Source organism: Mustela erminea, chromosome 7 (genome assembly GCF_009829155.1).
Source record: "Mustela erminea isolate mMusErm1 chromosome 7, mMusErm1.Pri, whole genome shotgun sequence".
NCBI lineage: Eukaryota > Metazoa > Chordata > Mammalia > Carnivora > Mustelidae > Mustela > Mustela erminea.
In genome coordinates, this window is record NC_045620.1 from 22410410 (window position 1) to 22428069 (window position 17660).

General features: G+C 46.1%; 1 protein-coding gene across 1 annotated transcript; it reads right to left on the minus strand.

Annotated features, from left to right (window-relative positions):
• Positions 1-516: 516 nt before the first annotated feature.
• On the minus strand, positions 517-17619 carry AAR2 (AAR2 splicing factor). Its single transcript, XM_032350794.1, has 4 exons — positions 17525-17619; positions 13823-14630; positions 10316-10545; positions 517-1843 (listed from the first exon to the last, which is right to left on the minus strand). Exons 2-4 carry the CDS (start codon positions 14577-14579, stop codon positions 1676-1678), a joined length of 1155 nt encoding a protein of 384 aa, XP_032206685.1. The 5' UTR covers positions 14580-14630; positions 17525-17619; the 3' UTR covers positions 517-1675.
• Between the last annotated feature and the right edge of the window lie 41 nt (positions 17620-17660).

The following is a 17660-nucleotide window of genomic DNA, read 5'->3' on the forward strand; positions in this document are numbered from 1 at the left end:
ATCACCTCAGTTCCATCACTGTAACCGGTAGCAGTCAACCCCATTCCCCACTCTCCCAGTCCCTGGCAACCAGTAACTGCCCGCGCTGTGGATCTGTCTGTCCCAGACAATCCCTACGAATGGACTCATGTAACATGGGGTCTGTGTCTGCCTTTGTTCCCTCGGCATGATGTTTTCAAGGGTTCATCCACGTTATAGCATGGACCAGGAATTTCTTCCTTTGGAATGTGCACTTCTAACAAGCTCCCCAGATAGTTGTGATGAGTGGCCTTCAGGAGGAAGAGAATAATTTCTGGTTATTATAAAGCTACAGGGCCTCAATCCTTCCTTCAGGTATGCCTGTCTCGGCGGCCCCACTGGTTAATAGCAGGCAACACTGGCTGCTTGCCTCCTCCAGAGACTGAAGATGTCGGGCAGGGTCTGCTGGTGCTCAGCAGGGAGAAGTGTGTCTATGGACAGTGGCCTGGCAGCCGAGAAGTGGACAAATTAACTGCAAGAGAGACTCACACAAGGGGATTTAGTCTCAACTCAAAGACTTTAATGTACATTATGCTCTTGACAAAACATCTCCAAGGAAACAAGTGAAACCAAAAGTCTTAACCAGCATGGATTCGCATTCAGAAACCTGGTGTGAGCTGCACCTTGGGAAACCAGGGACTCTTGTTGGAGTACAGCGGTTTGAGGTCAGGGTGGCAGGACCTGCGTGTGACGGGCACAGCCTCAGGATTCCAAGGGAATGCAAGCATCATTACTCCTGTGGCTGGCAGCTCCACAGCAGGACTGGGAAGACCTAGGTTGGCCAGGTCCTCCACAGAGCCCTGAATAAAGGCACAAAAAGAAGCCTCTCCAGAGCAAGAACCTCCCTCTTTGTTGTTCAGTCTCCAGGTCACCAGAAAGAGTCATGGTGGCTCTGGTGAGGCACGGAGCCATATGGAAGGGATGCCAAGTCCCACCTTTGGGTCTGAGGCCTCAAAATGGGACAGATGAGAAGGATGTGGCTTCAGCAAAGCCCCTGAGGTCAGGAGCCACAACAGTCTTGGACAACTACCCACTGGGACCTCTGGACAGAAGGAAGAAACTTGGAGAAAGCAAAAACTGACCATTTGTCAGACTCAATCCAACTGTCTTCTGGGTCCCCTCTCCCCACTCTGGAGCTCCTGGTGGTCCCATGTCCATGTCTTCTGTGATGCGTTCCCATTCAACAAGGACAGGCAGAAATTCTAGCTCATCTCCCTCTCACCCTGTTTAACTTTTAAATCACCAACTGATCGCTCAAACCCTGTGTGGTCCAGAGTTTCTTGTTTTCTAACCGTTCTGTAGAATAAACAATCAGTTTCCTTAGGCTATTGGCTCACATTCTTCTCCTTTGGAAGAAGTAGGGTGCTGCTGAGGCAGGTCTCTCCAGAGAGCTTCTGTAAGTGCCCATCTGGAATCTGGTCAGGTTAGCCTCGTGGCCAGGCTGACGGGAACCCATGAAGGTGGCTTCGGATGCATACTCCCCCTTGGGCACCGAAGAAACTGATTTATTAGTGGAAGAGGGAATTCTGGCTCCATCTCTACAGAATCTGGTGGGGCCACTACCTACCCCCTCAGGTCCCAGAAGAAAGGGGTGAGTGGAGAGGCCAACACTGCAGCTGTAGGGTAAGAGGCCTCCCCTTGCTGACAGCATTCCCAGTTAGCCCGTCTCTACACCCTCAGGGAGCTCCACCACCACCGGGGCGCAGTCCTCTGGCTCTGCCTCAAAGTCCCACCGAAACTTCTTGGTCAGGTGAGCTTGGAACTTTTCCGCTTTCTGCCTCAGGGTGGCATCCACGGCAACACTGCAGGCGGAGGAGAAGAAAACCTACAGAGAACAGAGGATAAGTCACCCTGAGAACATGGAGAGGGCCGAGAAAGCTGTGGAAATTTCCTCGTGGTGTTCAGCCCTCTGGGGCGGGTGGATCAGCTGCTGCTGGCACTGGCCCAGGACACCTGCAGTGCTCCCCCCAAACCAAGGAAGAAGGTCCAAACCCAGCTGAGAGGCTGGGGCAGGACTTGAATGGAAAATCACTATCTTGGGCAGAGATGCCCCATTAAGAGTAAGGCCAGTGGGGCCATCACCCTGGCCCAGTCCCCTGGGGAGCTCTCCTGAGCACCTGGGCAATAACTACACCAGCAGGTGCCAAGAAAGGCCTGGAGGGTTTATAAGCCCCTGCATCCCATAAAGTCCCAGGCTCTAGGCCAAGGAGGCTGAAATGCTGCTCTAATCTTCATGGGTCACAGGCTGCCAGTCAGAGGTTTCTATTCCCCTTGGAAGTTATCTTTGACGTTCTTCTTATAAAATTGTGCTAACAGGAGCACCTGGGTGGCTCAGCCGGTTAAACATCCAACTGTCGGTTTTAGCTCAGGTCATGACCTCAGAGTCGTGAGATGGAGCCTCATCAGGCTTCATGCTGGGCAAGTCTGCTTAGGATTCTCTCTCTCCCTCTCCCTCTGGAAGCCCCACCCCCCAACCTGTACACGTGCTCGCTCACTCGCTCTCTCTCAAAAAAAAAAGCTGTTGTAACATGTACATAATACAAAACTACCACTTAAACCATCTTTTTACATTGTCATCTTAAAAATTAAATACACATAATATTTACCATTTTAACCATTTTTAAGTGTACAATTCAGTGGCATTAAGTACATTCACAACCATCACCATGATCCATCTTTAGAATTTATCTTTCCCAACTGATACTAGCCACCCACACTGATTTCCCATTCCCTCTCTCCCCAGCCCCTGGAAGCCACCCTTCAGCAATGTACAAGGGTTCCATTTCTCCACATCACTAGCAAACTCTGTTTTTTGTTATTTATTATTATTATTTTTCAGTAAGAGCCATCCCGACGGGTGTGAAGTGGTATTGCACAGTGGTTTTGATCTGCGTTTCCCTGATGATTAGTGATGCTGAACATCTTTTCATGTAGATGTACTGGCCATTTCCGTGTCTTTTTTGGAGAAATGTCTATTTAAGCCCTTTGCCCATTTTTAGTCAGGTTTCTGTTGTTGTCGAGTTACTGCAGTTCTTTATACATTCTGGGTATTAATCCCTTGTTTTGATGTTCTTTTTAATTCAGTTTCATCTGATATAAATGTTGAGCAGGGGGCAGAGCAGTAATTTTCTCTGCATCTGACACTCCATTCTGGATTTTCCTGGATCCCAATCACTTCTAAGAATAACAGCAAACTCATTACTCCTCATACTATTTTGCTGTTTTCAAATTCAAAGACGTTTCACAGTATCCCAACAGATCCTCACAATGCTCTGGGAAGACACCCCAGAATACCTATTTCAGGGAAATGGAGGCTAAGAGAAGTTAAATGACTGGATGAAAACTGACAGGAAAAGAAGGGGCAGTTTTCCCCAAACCACCCCACAGATACAGGAGCGTGAGGGTGGGGGAAGCTCTTTGTTCCCCATCGGTCTCCCACTGTAGCTGGCCTGCAGGTCACCGTGGAAGGATCTGGGCTCTGGTGGCCTTGACCTGACAAAGTTAACAGGTGTACTCTACAGCTGTTTCTCTACTGCCTGTTAGCAGGAGTAAAGCTCATTTCAGTGGTCTTTGTTTGGAGTCATTCTGTTGGAGTGGTAGCAGGGATAGAAGTGATTGGGGGCAGTGGGTGTGCAGAAGCAGAAGTGGGGGGGTTACAGAATTTGGTTTCATTAACTTGGGAATCGACTAAATACAGAAGCGGGCAGCAAAGCCACAATAAAACAGCAGATCAATAACTAATTAGAGGGGCTGTGTGAGCTTGGCGGTGAGAGGGCAGCAGGGAAGCCGGCCGCCTGTCTGCAGGCAGCTAATGGAGCTTGCCCTGGAGAGCTGACTGCAGAGCCCAGCTGAGCTCTGGGGAAGGGCCCCGCATGGGGAGCAGAGAAGCCTTGTTTCAAACAGCGTTAGTTCCAGAGGCCCTGCATACCCCTGGGTCTGGCCCGAGGTCCTGGGGAGCCTGCTGGCTGAAGCTGCAAAAGCCTCTTCCTCTCTTCCCCTCCCTCCACAGTAAACTGGACCCTCTCTACACAGCCCCGCCTCTCCAGCCACGTTGAGCAGCTGCCAAACACACTCTGCAGCCTCTTCTGTGCCTCTACACACCCGTGCCTTTTCCTCAGCTTACAACACCTTCCACGCCTGCTTTCACCTTCTTCACCTACTAATTCCTACTAGTGACTCAGGTTCAGCCGAGACATCACCTCCTTCAGCAGGTCTTCCCAGACCAAGGATGGAACAGGTGCTCCCTTATGCTCCTCCAGCGTCCAGGGTTACCAGGAACACAGCTTCCATCTCAGTTAGGTAACAGCCCATTTACTGTCGAGCTCTCCCAAGAGACAAGGAGCGACTCCAAGCAGTGACTCCAGGTCCTACTGCACGCTCACTCCCGACACGGCGTCTGACACAGAGGACCCATGAGGTGTGTAGTGAGCAAAAGAATGAAGAAGACCACAGACTCCATGAAAATCCATTTTTGGTTCACTTTTGCACAAGTCCTTGGCACCAAATAATTGCTCAATAATTATGTGATGGTGCTGGACCAAATAAAGGACTTGTCCTGGGGAGGAGGTGGCCCCTGAATGCTACCAGCTCACAAGCCACTTCCTTGTGAGAGGTCTCTTACAAAAGCCCAAGCCGAAAGGAACTGCTCCAGCCTCTGTTTCCCTAGCCTGGGCCTGAACCCTCCTATGGCATTTCTCACACCGTGCTCACAGTATCTGTGCTCCTTAAGAGTAGAGAATGAGTCCTTTTTATCAACGTGTCCCACACAGCACATTGCCCAGGGCCTGGCATAGAGTTAGGGCCCACAGGAAGCTCACTAAACAGATAAGAATGAGACGCAGGGACTGCCCTGCATTTGGCAATGGCCAGCAGTGATAGGTCTGAACAGGCTGGGCTCAGACTCATCACTCATCCTTCCCACCCATCTCTCAAACAATGTCTGGGAGTAAAATCAACCAGAGGCAGGTATAACAGAAACCTTCTGTCTGAAAAATAAGGCTTCTAATTTAAAAAGTGCTTTGTCCTTTTCAAAGAACTTATCGATTTAATCTTTACTACAAGCCTGGGTACTATAAACCTGGGAGGTAAGAGGACAGGAAATTACTATTCCCACTGTACAGATGAGAATGGTGATAAATGCAGAGTAAGTGACAGATGTTAAGCGAGATCCAGTCCCAGGAGGGAAATTTCAGTCCCTCATCCCTACCGAGACCTTTATGTCTCGACATAGACTTAAAACATTCCTCATATTTTCAGCATTACCCCGCGGGAAGGCAGGGGACTTGGAGACCAGGTGCTTCTGGAACTGTCCTCTCTGCAGGCCTCCAGGACTCAGGGTATAGCCCAGGCTGACTTTTTTTTAAAAAGCAACTTTATTGAGGTCTAATTTACATACAACTAGATTCACCCATTTTTAAGTGTTTGATTTGTTTTGACAAATGTGTACACAAATGCAACCACTGTACGATATAATCAAGACAGATGCTTTTTTCTTTTGGTATTCAGTTTTATGAGTCTGAAGCTCACATACCATCACAGTCAGGATATTGAACAGTCTCATTACTCTGAAAAATTCCCTTGTGCTGCCCGTTACTGGTCAAACCCTTCCCTTACCTAAGCCCCTGGCATCCAGTGATCTATTCTTGTCCTGATAGTTTATAAACTTGGTATTTTAAAAACCCATAACTCAGAAAAGGAGATGTCTAGACATTACCTAATTTTCAAGCAATAATTTTCTTTAATTCTCTTGTTTTTAGATTAACTTTATGGCTTCTTCAGAAAACGTGGTAATGATCTAATTATTTTACTTGTTTAAAGTGAAATCAAGTAAACACTTCTTAACATCACTGAGAAATGAATCATCTTAATATCAGAAGATCAATCCTGGATATTTTAAAAATACTTTTGAAAGAGGACAACGACATTTCACAAACAACTGCATTTCTCTAAAATGAAAAGCACACCCTTTGGGTATTTTTCTTTAAATATAGAAAAAGCTATTAATATTGTTATCATTAAGTCTGTATATTCTAAAACTGTAAATTACTTTAGCCAGAAATGTGAAAGCCTTCTTTTAAACCCAAGTTAAATAAATTGAGTTCACTCAGGTCACCTTGAGAAATTCAAATATCAAGGTAGGTAGCTGAGTCACTATCTTATCCTATTTTTTTTTGGACAGACAAAAAAGATGAAATTTCCTAATTTTTTCAATTCCCAAGTGATTTTTCAACTTAGAATGAAACTAGCCAGAGGTAGAACATCCTATTTCCACTTGTGGAAGAAGAAAGTAGTGTTAAATAAAACTATCATTTCACAATGGTATCTAGGGGAGTAAAAAGCAACAGGAATCATGTCTTCTGAGGTCAGTTTAAGAATCTGGGATGTTTCTCTGGGAGTAATAAATGGGAACCCACCCCAGACTTTAGAATCAAAACTCAGCCTTGCCATCCACTAGCTCATGATCTTGGGCAAAATCATGTGACCTCTATGATCCTGTTTCCTCACTGCAAAGTGAGATTATATACTTAGCTCTGAGCACTGTGGTGAGGGCTAAAGGAGATAATGCATACAGTAAGTGTGCAAAACTGACAGCTGACGGCAGAAGGTGTGCGAGTAGGTAGGTGATATTGATCATGCCAGGAGTTCTGGTAAAAACACTATAGACATCACTGTCAGAGCAAGTGTCTTCCATCAGGAGTTGAGATGGACACTGGATTTAGAATACTGGCAAGAAATAAACCTGGAAAGCACAGATGGCCTATTGTGACTTAAAACAAGTATTTTAAAAAACAGGTTACCTGACTATATGCCTCAATGCTATGCAATCAGCAGTAAGAATCCTTATTTTCTACATACCTCATTTTCCAACATGCTATTAAATTCAGATTATCCTTTCATTGGTTTTAAACAAACTATGGTGACTCAAGTTGCTTTTAATAAAAGAAAAAACTGTATCTATTTTCGTAAAACAAATGATTTTTATTCAAGCTAAATCCATGGGATTTATAAGAACCAGTGGCATCTATTCAAAAGGGCCTCTAATGGCAGAGGCCATTACGTGGCTAATTTTATACCAGTTAACGTGGCAGCCTTTTAGTGCTTACACATACAAACACCAGTCCCTCTCCATGGGTAGTAGCCATTTAAGCTCCTAAGTAAGAAAGCCAGTTCCACTTACTTGACTACCTGGGGGCAGAGCAGGAGGCTGGCTGAAGAAGGCTTTTGTGGGCTGATTCATTCACTCACACACACCCTGAGTGACTGCCTCTGTGTGGGGGTCTGGATTCTCACTGCCAAGATGGTACCAACGTTAACTCTCCATTAAAAAAAAAAAAAAAAAAAAAGCTCTTGTAATATCCTTTTCTACGCTGTGCCTATTGAAATCTGTCATCCTTCCAGTACATGGTTAAACGCCTCCCTTCACAGTCACTCCTGATCCCCTCTTCTCCTCCTCAAATTGCAGCCTCGTCTGAATTAACCAATTCCTTTTCAGTGCTTCTAATGCCCCTTGATCAGTCTGCATCGTTTATACCTGTCATATCAGGGGCATCTATTTACGTTACCACAGGAATTATGTACTCTAGCCATCTAAACACACCCAATAACACAAAGTGAGAGAAGTGCTAGGCCTCGACCAGGTGTTGAAAATCACCATATGAATAACAAACCAGGCTTTGGGCAAAAGTTCATGGCTTAGTGGGGAAGTCAGGCAGGCAAAGTACACATTTCAGCAGGCACAGTCTGTGTAATATCATAGCGACAAGTCCAAAGTAGGCTAATAATATGGAAAGAAGAGGGTTTGGGAACGGCTTCAGAGAGAGGGATGCCTTGGGGGCATCTTGTAGGATGAACAAGTTCACACCAGGCAGAGTGAAAATCATGTTCAGTTAAGAAGGCATGAAACAGAAAAAGTTTTCAGTTGTGCCAAATGAAAAAGTTCTAGATCTGCTGTGCTTATAGTTACCAATACTGTACTGTACACTTAAAAATGTGTTACGAAGGGGCGCCTGGGTGGCTCAGTGGGTTAAAGCCTCTGCCTTTGGCTCGGGTCATGATCCCAGGGTCCTGGGATCGAGCCCCGCATCACGGTCTCTGCTCCGCGGAGAGTCTGCTTCCTCCTCTCTCTCTGCCTGCCTTTCTGCCTACTTGTGATTTCTGTCTGTCAAATAAATAAATAAAATCTTTAAAAAAAAAAAAAAAGTGTTAAGAAGTTAGATCTCATGTGTTTTTTACCAGGATAAAAAAAGGGGTGGTGTTGCCTGGTTGGCCCAGTCAGTTAAGCATCTAACTCTTGGTTTTGGCTCAGGTCGTGGTCTCGGGCTGGTGGAAATGAGCCCTGCACAGCTCTGCTGTCTGAAGTGACTTGGTCAATTCATTTGTTTACTTTCCTACCAAAATATAAGCTGCAAGTCAGGGACTCTGTCTTGTTTACAGCTCTATTTCCAGTCCTGCAACAGGGCCTTGAATATAGCAGATGCTCAGCAAATACCTGCTAAATCAATGAAAAAATCTCTTTTGAAGGCATGAACCTTAATATACGGACCCCTCAACACTTTCAGGAAAATGCTGTATATAAAGATAGGATGCTCAAAAATACGTGTGGACATTATTTTTTTTAAGGAGCAATGTCCTGGATTTTTCCAAATAATGACATCAAATATTCGTGATTTAAAGTCCAGACAGAATTCTTCCAACCGTCAGCTCTGTACACCCAACCCAGGCATCTAGCAATCCAGCTGGGCCCTCACTGCTTCATATATCATTGCTGGCAACACAGTGCAATCAGAGGCAATCAGAGCTCAGCTGTTGGTCAGCTCTGCTGACAATGGTCAGGACAGCCAATGACACAGTGTGGCCCTCCTATGTTTTGTGTGACAGCATTAACGCATGTCATTCCCATGAGTCCTTGCCAGAGGCAAGTTAGCAAGCTGATGCCCCCTCACACCCCTCATCAGTAACCAGCTCATGTAACCCAGGAACTTGCTGGGGGAGGACAGTGGTATTTCCCCTTCACAGGAAAGGTAAAGGGACTTAATTTCTCTGTTATGTCAAGAACCAATAAAAGAGCAGTTGTATAATTCTTTTTAAGTGGAACACACCAGGCTCAAGCCATCAGCTTGACCAACTTTCCTCATGGTCTGCATAAGGCCCCCAAGTGCCAGGGTTTTAAGTCAGCTGCCTGCTTACAGGGATTCTTCCAACAGCATGTTGTTTGTAGAAAAGCGTTCCATACCTCTGAGATATAAGCCCCTCACGATGTCTCCACTGATGCCAATCAAGAATCCTTACTGGGGGAACACATTATATTCAGTACATAGGAGCATAATCACAAGACTCAGGTCTGGGTTCAAATCCTGACTCCGCCACTTACCAGCTGTGTGACCTTACATAAATGACTTAACCTTTCCGAGTCTCAATGTTCTCCTCTGTAAATAGGAAATAATCCTCCCTGCCTTGAAGGGTTCCAGAGAGATTAAATAAGGGAACCCTAGTAGCATGATAAACATGATGCTTGCTACCCAATAGGAATTTCCGGAATGTCTGTTCCTTCTCTCACCCTGGGTGGGAGTGACAGGTTAAGGAACAGCCAGCTTCTTAGGACTGGGCCTCATAGTGGTCTCACACATGGGGAGAAAAAAGCAGCTCCCAGAACAGAACGTATGGAAACTGACAGCTTGCAGCTTCTGCCTCTTCCACACTTGAGAAAGTTACAAAATGTGAGTGACAGAGGCTGTCCCAAGAACTTAAAAGATGCTAATCTATTTGCAAAGGGAGGAAATAGCACAGGATGAAGATTGTAAGTTGTTTGAAGCGTCTTCCCTAATTACCACTCATAATGAAAATTTAACTGCCAAGTTAAAAGCAAATTTCACTTTTTCTGTCAGAGAATCTCTGCAGAAACTGGCACGTTTTGTTTGAACAGGAAATCAAAGTTACTTTAATGCTTAAATGAGATCTAAGGAGCTGCAGATGTTTCCCTGGAAATAACAAGCTTCAAAACTCTGTCCTACTGGGTTATACCAACTTACGGCTACAGGGAGAAAGAAAAAGTGTTTTGAGCTGAGTAACTCACAGAGGTAGAGGTTAGTCGAATGCCAAGTACCCCACTGCGTGGCATTCTCAGAGCAAGGCAGGGAGACGGTGGTACAGAGAGAGGGTCTCTGGCATCACGGAACTTACAACTGAAGAGAAGAGAGAGCCAGGAAACGGCAACAAAAAAGTAACCCTCCCAAAGGGGCTTTCACACTTTCTCACCTTAGTTCTGACCCACATGGGTGTCAGCCAGAAGATGGCTCACCTGTAAGGTGCTGGTGAGGAAGTTGTTCTGGGAGACGATGTCCACGAAGAAGTCGGCCGGGATCTCGCCGAGCTGGTGGTAGAGGATGGAGATGAGGTTGATGTAGAGGGTGTGGTGCCTCACCATGGCTTCTTCGGAGCGACACAGGAGATTCAGGAGCCGCTTCCAGTGCTCAAATGCCTCATACACATTCCCCAGGAGGAAGCATACAAAGGCAAACTGGAGTTCACCTGGGAGGCAGAGAGAGGAGAATGGTCCTGAGAGAGTGGAGTGCCCGATCTGCTGACCCCAGCAGTGGTGGCCTCCTGCACAGCTCTCCTGCAAGGGGGGGCAGGGGGAACGGTTTGCCCTGAGCACACACTCAGTTCAAGTTTGCTCAACTGCTCTAAATTCAAGCCACGAAAAAACCAAACCATGGTTTTATAGAATCAGACTGTAAGAGATCTACCAGTATTTGCCTGGCACTTAGAAAGTTTATAAAACGTGTCCATGGCTATTATGTCAGGCAGATCCTAAACTGGACTGCTGATTGGTATTAGGAGAGTTTGTTGAAGATAAAGCTGCACAAGCCTCCCCCACAGAGATCCTGGCTGAGGACAGATGGACAGAGCCTCAGTGTCTGTAGCTCTAAAAAGCTTCCTGGGTGATTCTGATGTAGACGGTCTGCTCCAGGGCCAGGGAATGCTGCACTACACCATGTAATCCCCAGCCCAACTCCACAAGGTGTTTCGGTTGGTGATACCTGTCTCATTTTACAGATAAAGTCAAGGGACTTACCCAAGGTCACACACTGAATGCTCGGCAATGAGAATAATGGAAGATAAAACAGAATTCCTACCAGGTGAGAACAGTTCCAGAGCTTCCCAGAAGAGGAAAATTTGTGAGTACTTCTTCGAGGCTTAGCCCTCAAGCCCAGATCACTTGCATTTGTTTAACCACAGTGCTCTGTGATTTAATCTCTATGAACAGCTTGATGGCTAATAGCATGAACTCTGGAACCAAACTACCTAAGTTCAAATCTGGACCCCACCCTTCACAGATGTGTGACCTTGGGCGAGTTACTCAATCTGTTTATACCTCAATTTCCTTATTTGAGGACTGTGGGGGAAGATTAAATAAATCAATATAGTTCATATAAAGCATTTAAAATAATACCTGGCACAAAGGAGCGCTCAGGAAATATTAATTATTATTCCCACGTTTCCACCAGATGCCTGTCTGAAACAGAGACCCCACAATCCAGAAGCCACTGTCCTTGGGCAAGCAACTGGGTCTTTGGTTGCCAAGATATACTGCTGTTGATTAGAGACATCCTCTCTGACTTCAAATTTAATGAGGGGCTCTGTGGTGTCACACTTACACGTGGGCCATGAAAAGAACAGATGCACTCAACACCATGTACCTCTTTAAATGCAGGCTGTTTGATCTCTGTCACCTCCAGAGACATGAAAAACTAGTTCTCTATTCCTAGGCTTGTGGAACTAAGTTTGTCTAGCTGCCTGGTCCAGATATATTGGATGTTTGACTGACATTTTCAAAATATTGTCAAATTTGGGGCGCCTGGATGGCTTAGTGGGTTAAGCCTCTGCCTCCGGCTCAGGTCATGATCTCAGGGTCCCGGGATCGAGCCCCACATCTGGCTCTCTGCTTAGCAGGGAGCCTGCTTCACCCCCTCTCTCTCTGCCTGCCTCTCTGCCTACTTGTGATCTCTGTCAAATACATAAATAAACTCTTAAAAAAAAAAGATATTGTCAAATTTTCTTTCTATGATAGAGATTAATGATTTGCTTCTACATTTGGCTTTACCTGGTTAGTTTATGAAAATAGGAACTTATTCTCTGAAATTAGGGCATTTACTTAAACTCATGCATTTCTGGCCTAGTCTGAAATTAAGTTAGGAGATCAGAAGTAATTTCAAAGAGCTGTCAGGAAGATAAAAAGTTATCCCTGCAACAGACCTTTCACAAGATTACTTTGAAGAACTAAAATGTTTAGGAGGTAGAAAACAGGACTTTCGTTCATTTTTAAGCCAGAATTTCCTAAGTGTTACTTATTAAATGATAATACTGTGTAATGCATTAAGATGCACCCATTAAAATGTGCCCTTTTATCAGAGAGCCAATGATATTAATGGCCCTATATTCAAATTTCTCACTGATCTTCCAACAGAAAAATATGCAAATACCTGGACAATTTGTAAAAGAAAAAATGTAAATAGTTGTTAAAGATGTGATGAATGTCTGCTGTCACTAGAATCAAAGAAATATAAATTGAAACGATATCATTCTCCAACCATCTCCAACCATCATTCTCCAACCATCACCAAAGAGGCCTTTGCTAAATCGCCATTTCAGAGATGATGGGCAACAGCCACACCCCAGTTCGCAATACACAGGCTCTGATCCAACAATTTCAACCCTAAATGTACGTATAAGTACACACAAGGATGTTCATTAGACGACATGATAGGGAAAAAAGGGACAAGTTAAAGGCCCACCAACAGAGGGCTGGTTCATTCACTATGGCACCTAAGTAGCCACTATAGAGAAGGGGCTGTTTCAGCAACACAGAAACATGTTTATGTTAAAGCAGATTACAAAATAGTATACTGCAATCTTGTTTTTGTAAAAAAATCATTTATAGGGGCACCTGGGTGGCTCAGTTGGTTAAGCGACTGCCTTTGGCTCAGGTCATGATCCTGGAGTCCCAGGATTGGGTCCCGCATCGGGCTCCCTGCTCAGTGGGTAGTCTGCTTCTCCCTCTCACCCTCTCCCTTCCCATGCTCTCTCTCTCAAGTAAATAAATCTTAAAAAAAAATTATAAAAAAATCATTTATACATACAAACACATATAATTGAGGGAAAAAAGAGACACAGGAAATACACAGAGAACAGACTGCAATGAAATGCTGCACAGGGATACATAACACATGAAACAGACAAAAAGGAAATATACCCAAGGGTACAAAATTTGGTTATTTCTAGGTGGTGGGAGTTGGGAATGCATTTTTGTTTTGCTTCTATGATGACCATATAGTACTTTTGCAATAAGGGAGAAAAATAACAATAAAAGCAAAAATAATTTTTAAAAAATCACGATCCTGGTCTAAGCCAGTGGAGAGACCAACACTGAGAGAATGAGGAGCAAAATGAGGAGGCAGATGGGAGGCGGGGAACCAGGAGCCCTGGGCTCTGGTCTCAATTGGACCACATAGTTGGCCAAATCCTTTCCCTCTGTGAACCTCAATCTGTAAAATGAGGGGCTGGGCCACATAAGTGGTTCCCAAACACAGAACTGGCAGCATCAGGTTCACCTATGGTGTTTGTTTATTATATAGACAGACAGATAGTGCTGGGGCCCCACTCCAGCTCTCTGACTCAGTCCCAGGGGGAATGGGCAATGCTTCCTTGCCAAGTTTAGGAGCCGCTGGACTAGAAAACCGGAGATGTACCCCCTTCTATACACCCATCTCCTGGCCCACTCCCAAAGAATCCTGTTCCTCCTCACCAAGCACATCCTGAGGGCTTCCAGGGAACTGCTTGCTGAGTACTGTCTCCAGGGCATAGCTCAGGTCCATGCTGTGCCTGGTTATCTCTGCTGGCGTGGCACCTGCTGGGAACATCTGTGTGGGCAACTCTGAGAAGCGGATCTCTGTCCCAGCTCTGGGCTTCATCTCTGGCAGCCGGGCCAGGCCCTCCTGGTAGCTTTTGCACTCAGTGCCACAGCGAGGTAGATTCTGTTCCACGCGGTCCTTGGTGTGCTTCATGGACAGCACAGGAAGCACCTCTGAGAAAGCACAGATCTGTCGGCTCTCGGGCTGCAGCTTCTCCATTGTGGCCTCGCTGATAAAATTGGTGAGTGAGATCCACTTCTTAAGTGTGCTGTATGGGTAAGGGCCCAGGAATTGGTCCAGCTCCTGGAGGTTGGCCCTCATGGCCTCCACCTCAGCCTCTGGGGCTGGAGACAGGTCTACCTCTTCTCGGATCGCATTCCAGCGCAGGACCATCAGCCCCCGCTGCTGCAGGCTAAGGAAGAAGCCCATACGAGGCCCCACCTCCCTGGGATTGGCCTTGTCCACAGAGCTATAGTGGAGGAAATGGATGCCTGGTGGGATCATCTTCACGCCCCGGAACTTGGGCCCCACCTCCCAGGAGTTGTAGTCAATGCCAAACTCTGTCCCCTTGGGCATATTCAAGATGACCACAGTGGCTCCTTCAAAGAACAGGCGCTTGGCAAGCTCAGGATCCATTTGCATGGCAGCCATGGCGCCAGTGCTAAGTGACCAAAAAGAGAACCTCTCTTGTCTTCCAAACAACTGAAAAAGAAAGAAATCAGAATTAACTGGAACTTGAGGAAAGATGCTTCATTTGCTTCTGCATGTGCCAGACTGAATGAGACCCTGACATAATTATCTCCCTTAATCCTCGCCACAACCGTGGATCAATTTTACTGAAGAGGAAAAGAGGACTCAGGGTGAAGAGGATTTTGTGTTTTGGTTTATTGAGAAAGAACACGCACTGCATAGCTGGAAAGACACTGAGGATAAACGATGTGCTCCAGGTCATACAAGGTCACACAAATTAGAACCTGGGTACCCTGTCCTCCAGGCCAGTGTTCTTCTCACTGCCCACTCAAGATCTGCTCTCAGGATCTCTCTCCCACAACAAGATGAAGGTGGGGAAAGCCTGGGTGGTCTACTAGAAACTATGACTGTGCCTAAACTGCCTCATACTGTAACTCTGCCTAAACCCTATCACTGAAGAGTCCCAAGGAGCTAAGAAGGATGATTAAATCCAGCATATACCCAGTTTCCCATAAGCCTTAAGGAAGGCCCAGACATGGACAGAAGGTGGAAAGTGGGTGCTCTGCATCTGAAGTGGGTGTTCATTCACAAAATGTTTGGAAGTGGAAAGCTTTTCAACCACAAACCTCCTCTTCATCTTCTACGCATAAAAAACCCCTAAAGTCCAGGGAGTGAAGCAACTTCCCAAAGGGCCCACAGTCAGTGGCAACTCTGGACACCTTGCCCAGAAGAGATTCAGGTGGGATGGCTGGCCTAGGATCAGTATTTAGAAGAGAAGGAGCAAGAACACTTATTTTACCCACCTCTGAACTATCCACGGGGACATACTGACATAACGTGTAGGCAGGCAGACACTGCCTGGGTGGTATTTATAGGAATGGTTCCAACATGAACTAATTTAATAAAAACAATTATCTAACCTTCTAGTCCCAAGACGCTTACCTATTCAATTTAACAAATAATCACTGACGGGCGCCTGGGTGGCTCAGTGGGTTAAAGCCTCTGCCTTCAGCTCAGGTCATGATCCCAGGATCCTGGGATCAAGCCTCGAATCGGGCTCTCTGCTCTGCAGGGAGCCTGCTTCCTCCTCTCTCTCTGCCTGCCTCTCTGCCTGCTTGTGATCTGTCGAATAAATAAATAAAATCTTAAAAAAAAAAAAAAACCCCAAATAATCACTGAGCGCCCACACTGGGCCAGATCTTTGCCTGAAACAATGATCTATGAAACATCCACAGGGTAGGACAGTCACTACTGACTCTAGGGACTTCCAACCCAGCCAGATGCACAAACAAGACCCCCAAATTTCACAAACAGAAGAACCAGCTGCCTGTTTAATTCTTCTTACTCTTTTCTATGTTAAGCAAACAGAACAAAATAAAGCAGTGAGAAAAGGAAGGCCGACCTGTTTCCAAAAATGGTAGAGGCAATGTTTTATCATCTTAACTCCAAACCACAGTAAATGACTTTTACTCTAAATTGGCATTTTTTTTTTCAAACTGCAAGTCAAAACTCATTAATGGGTTAAGAAATCAATTTAGAGAGTCTCAACCAGCATTAATTTTTTTTTAATGGAAACAATAAAATTTAAAAAAGAAAAAGAGCGCATCATGAGTAATAAAGATAATAACTGTCTTCTGAAGTTTTATGTGTCTGTATGGATTCTTGGTCACGAGGTAAAATGTATTTGTTATTGTAGGTCACAGTCAAAAAAGCCTGAAAGCCGCTGCTCTAAATAATTTGCATCATCATCATCTTATTCCCAGCCCTGAATTCAGAAGGTACTTAATAAGTACTTGCTAAATGAGGAGCTACTACATTTAGAATAATTGTTCATCAATTAGCCATTTTCCCTTGTGGTACCCGCGCTCCTTCCTCCTTGATAATGACATTCCTTTATTCTAATTATACCAGTGGTAATTCTCTTCCCTGTATCTTCAGCAGCTGGCACATGGCCTGGCACAGAGAATATGCCCTGGAATGCACAAAGTCCCATCCGTCCATCTGCTTCTCGCCGTCACCTCCTTACTCCAAGTTAGCCGTTCTCCATCCAACAGCCAGAGTGAACTTTTCAAGGGCCCAACCTAAGCATGTCACCAGCTCACACTTAATTCCATGTGAGTGGCTTTTCTTATGGCTCCTGGAAAACCAGAATTTTTACCATAACATACAAGACCTACAAGGCCTGGGCTGCCTGGCCCCTCCCAACTCCTTCGGTCCCTTTCATACCATGCACCCTGCAGAGTTTTCTGTTCCCGCCACACTGGCTGGAGAAAACTATTCCCTCTCCTCTTCCTCAAATCATTTTTTCTGATCTCAGCTCAGTATTCACTTCCTCACTAAAGCTTGCTTGACCCGGGGTTAGGTCAGGTATCCCGTGAGACACTCCCCAGCACCCTGGACCTTTCCATTTCACTGATCAGGCTGCAGTTCTGCGTTTATGTTTAGCAGAGGGCTGTCAGCTCCGTGAGACTTGAGTCTTTTTGTTCCTCCAGCACAAACCAGCCCCTCGACAGGCATTTATTTAATAAAAACATGATATCCATTTTGTAGATGAGAAACAAACGGTCGGTTCGGGCCAATTACCTTACCCGAAATTAGAGTCGAACAGAACCATAACAGGCGCGGCCAGGGTCTCCGGCCCCCAAGGTCCCAGGTTCGGGAAACAGCTAAGTTACCCCGGGTGCCCCAGGAAGTACTGGCGACGGGGGCTCTGGTGACGGCTTCTCAGGGAGAAAGGCCTGCAGAGCCACCAGGGTCCCAGCACCGGCCCACAGAGGGAGACGCGCGCGTCCCGCCGAGGCGCCCCACTTCAGGGCACTCCGCGATCCCGAACCGGGAACAGGGTGGCTGGGCCACACGGACAACAAAAGCAGAAAAGTTCAAACAGGCCAGGAGGCCGCACTCACCGGCTTCGGATTCTCCCCACTGCCGAGCACCGCAGGAACGCACCGGAAGTTCTCGCGGTTGGGCTCGGGACGGGAGCGACGGGGAAAGCGGTCCGGCAGAGCTCCTGGTCTGGGGAGGAACGGTCCGCGCCTGCAG

What these genes read in the sequence shown, in the direction of transcription:
- AAR2 (XM_032350794.1), bottom strand. Translation starts at nt 14,579, where the DNA reads ATGGCTGCCATGCAAATGGATCCTGAGCTTGCCAAGCGCCTGTTCTTT. An exon ending in AAGCCCTCAGGATGTGCTTG is followed by an intron (nt 10,546 to 13,822) that starts GTGAGGAGGAAC and finishes TCTGCCTCCCAG; the next exon opens with GTGAACTCCAGTTTGCCTTT. An exon ending in TCCTCACCAGCACCTTACAG is followed by an intron (nt 1,844 to 10,315) that starts GTGAGCCATCTT and finishes TGTTCTCTGTAG; the next exon opens with GTTTTCTTCTCCTCCGCCTG.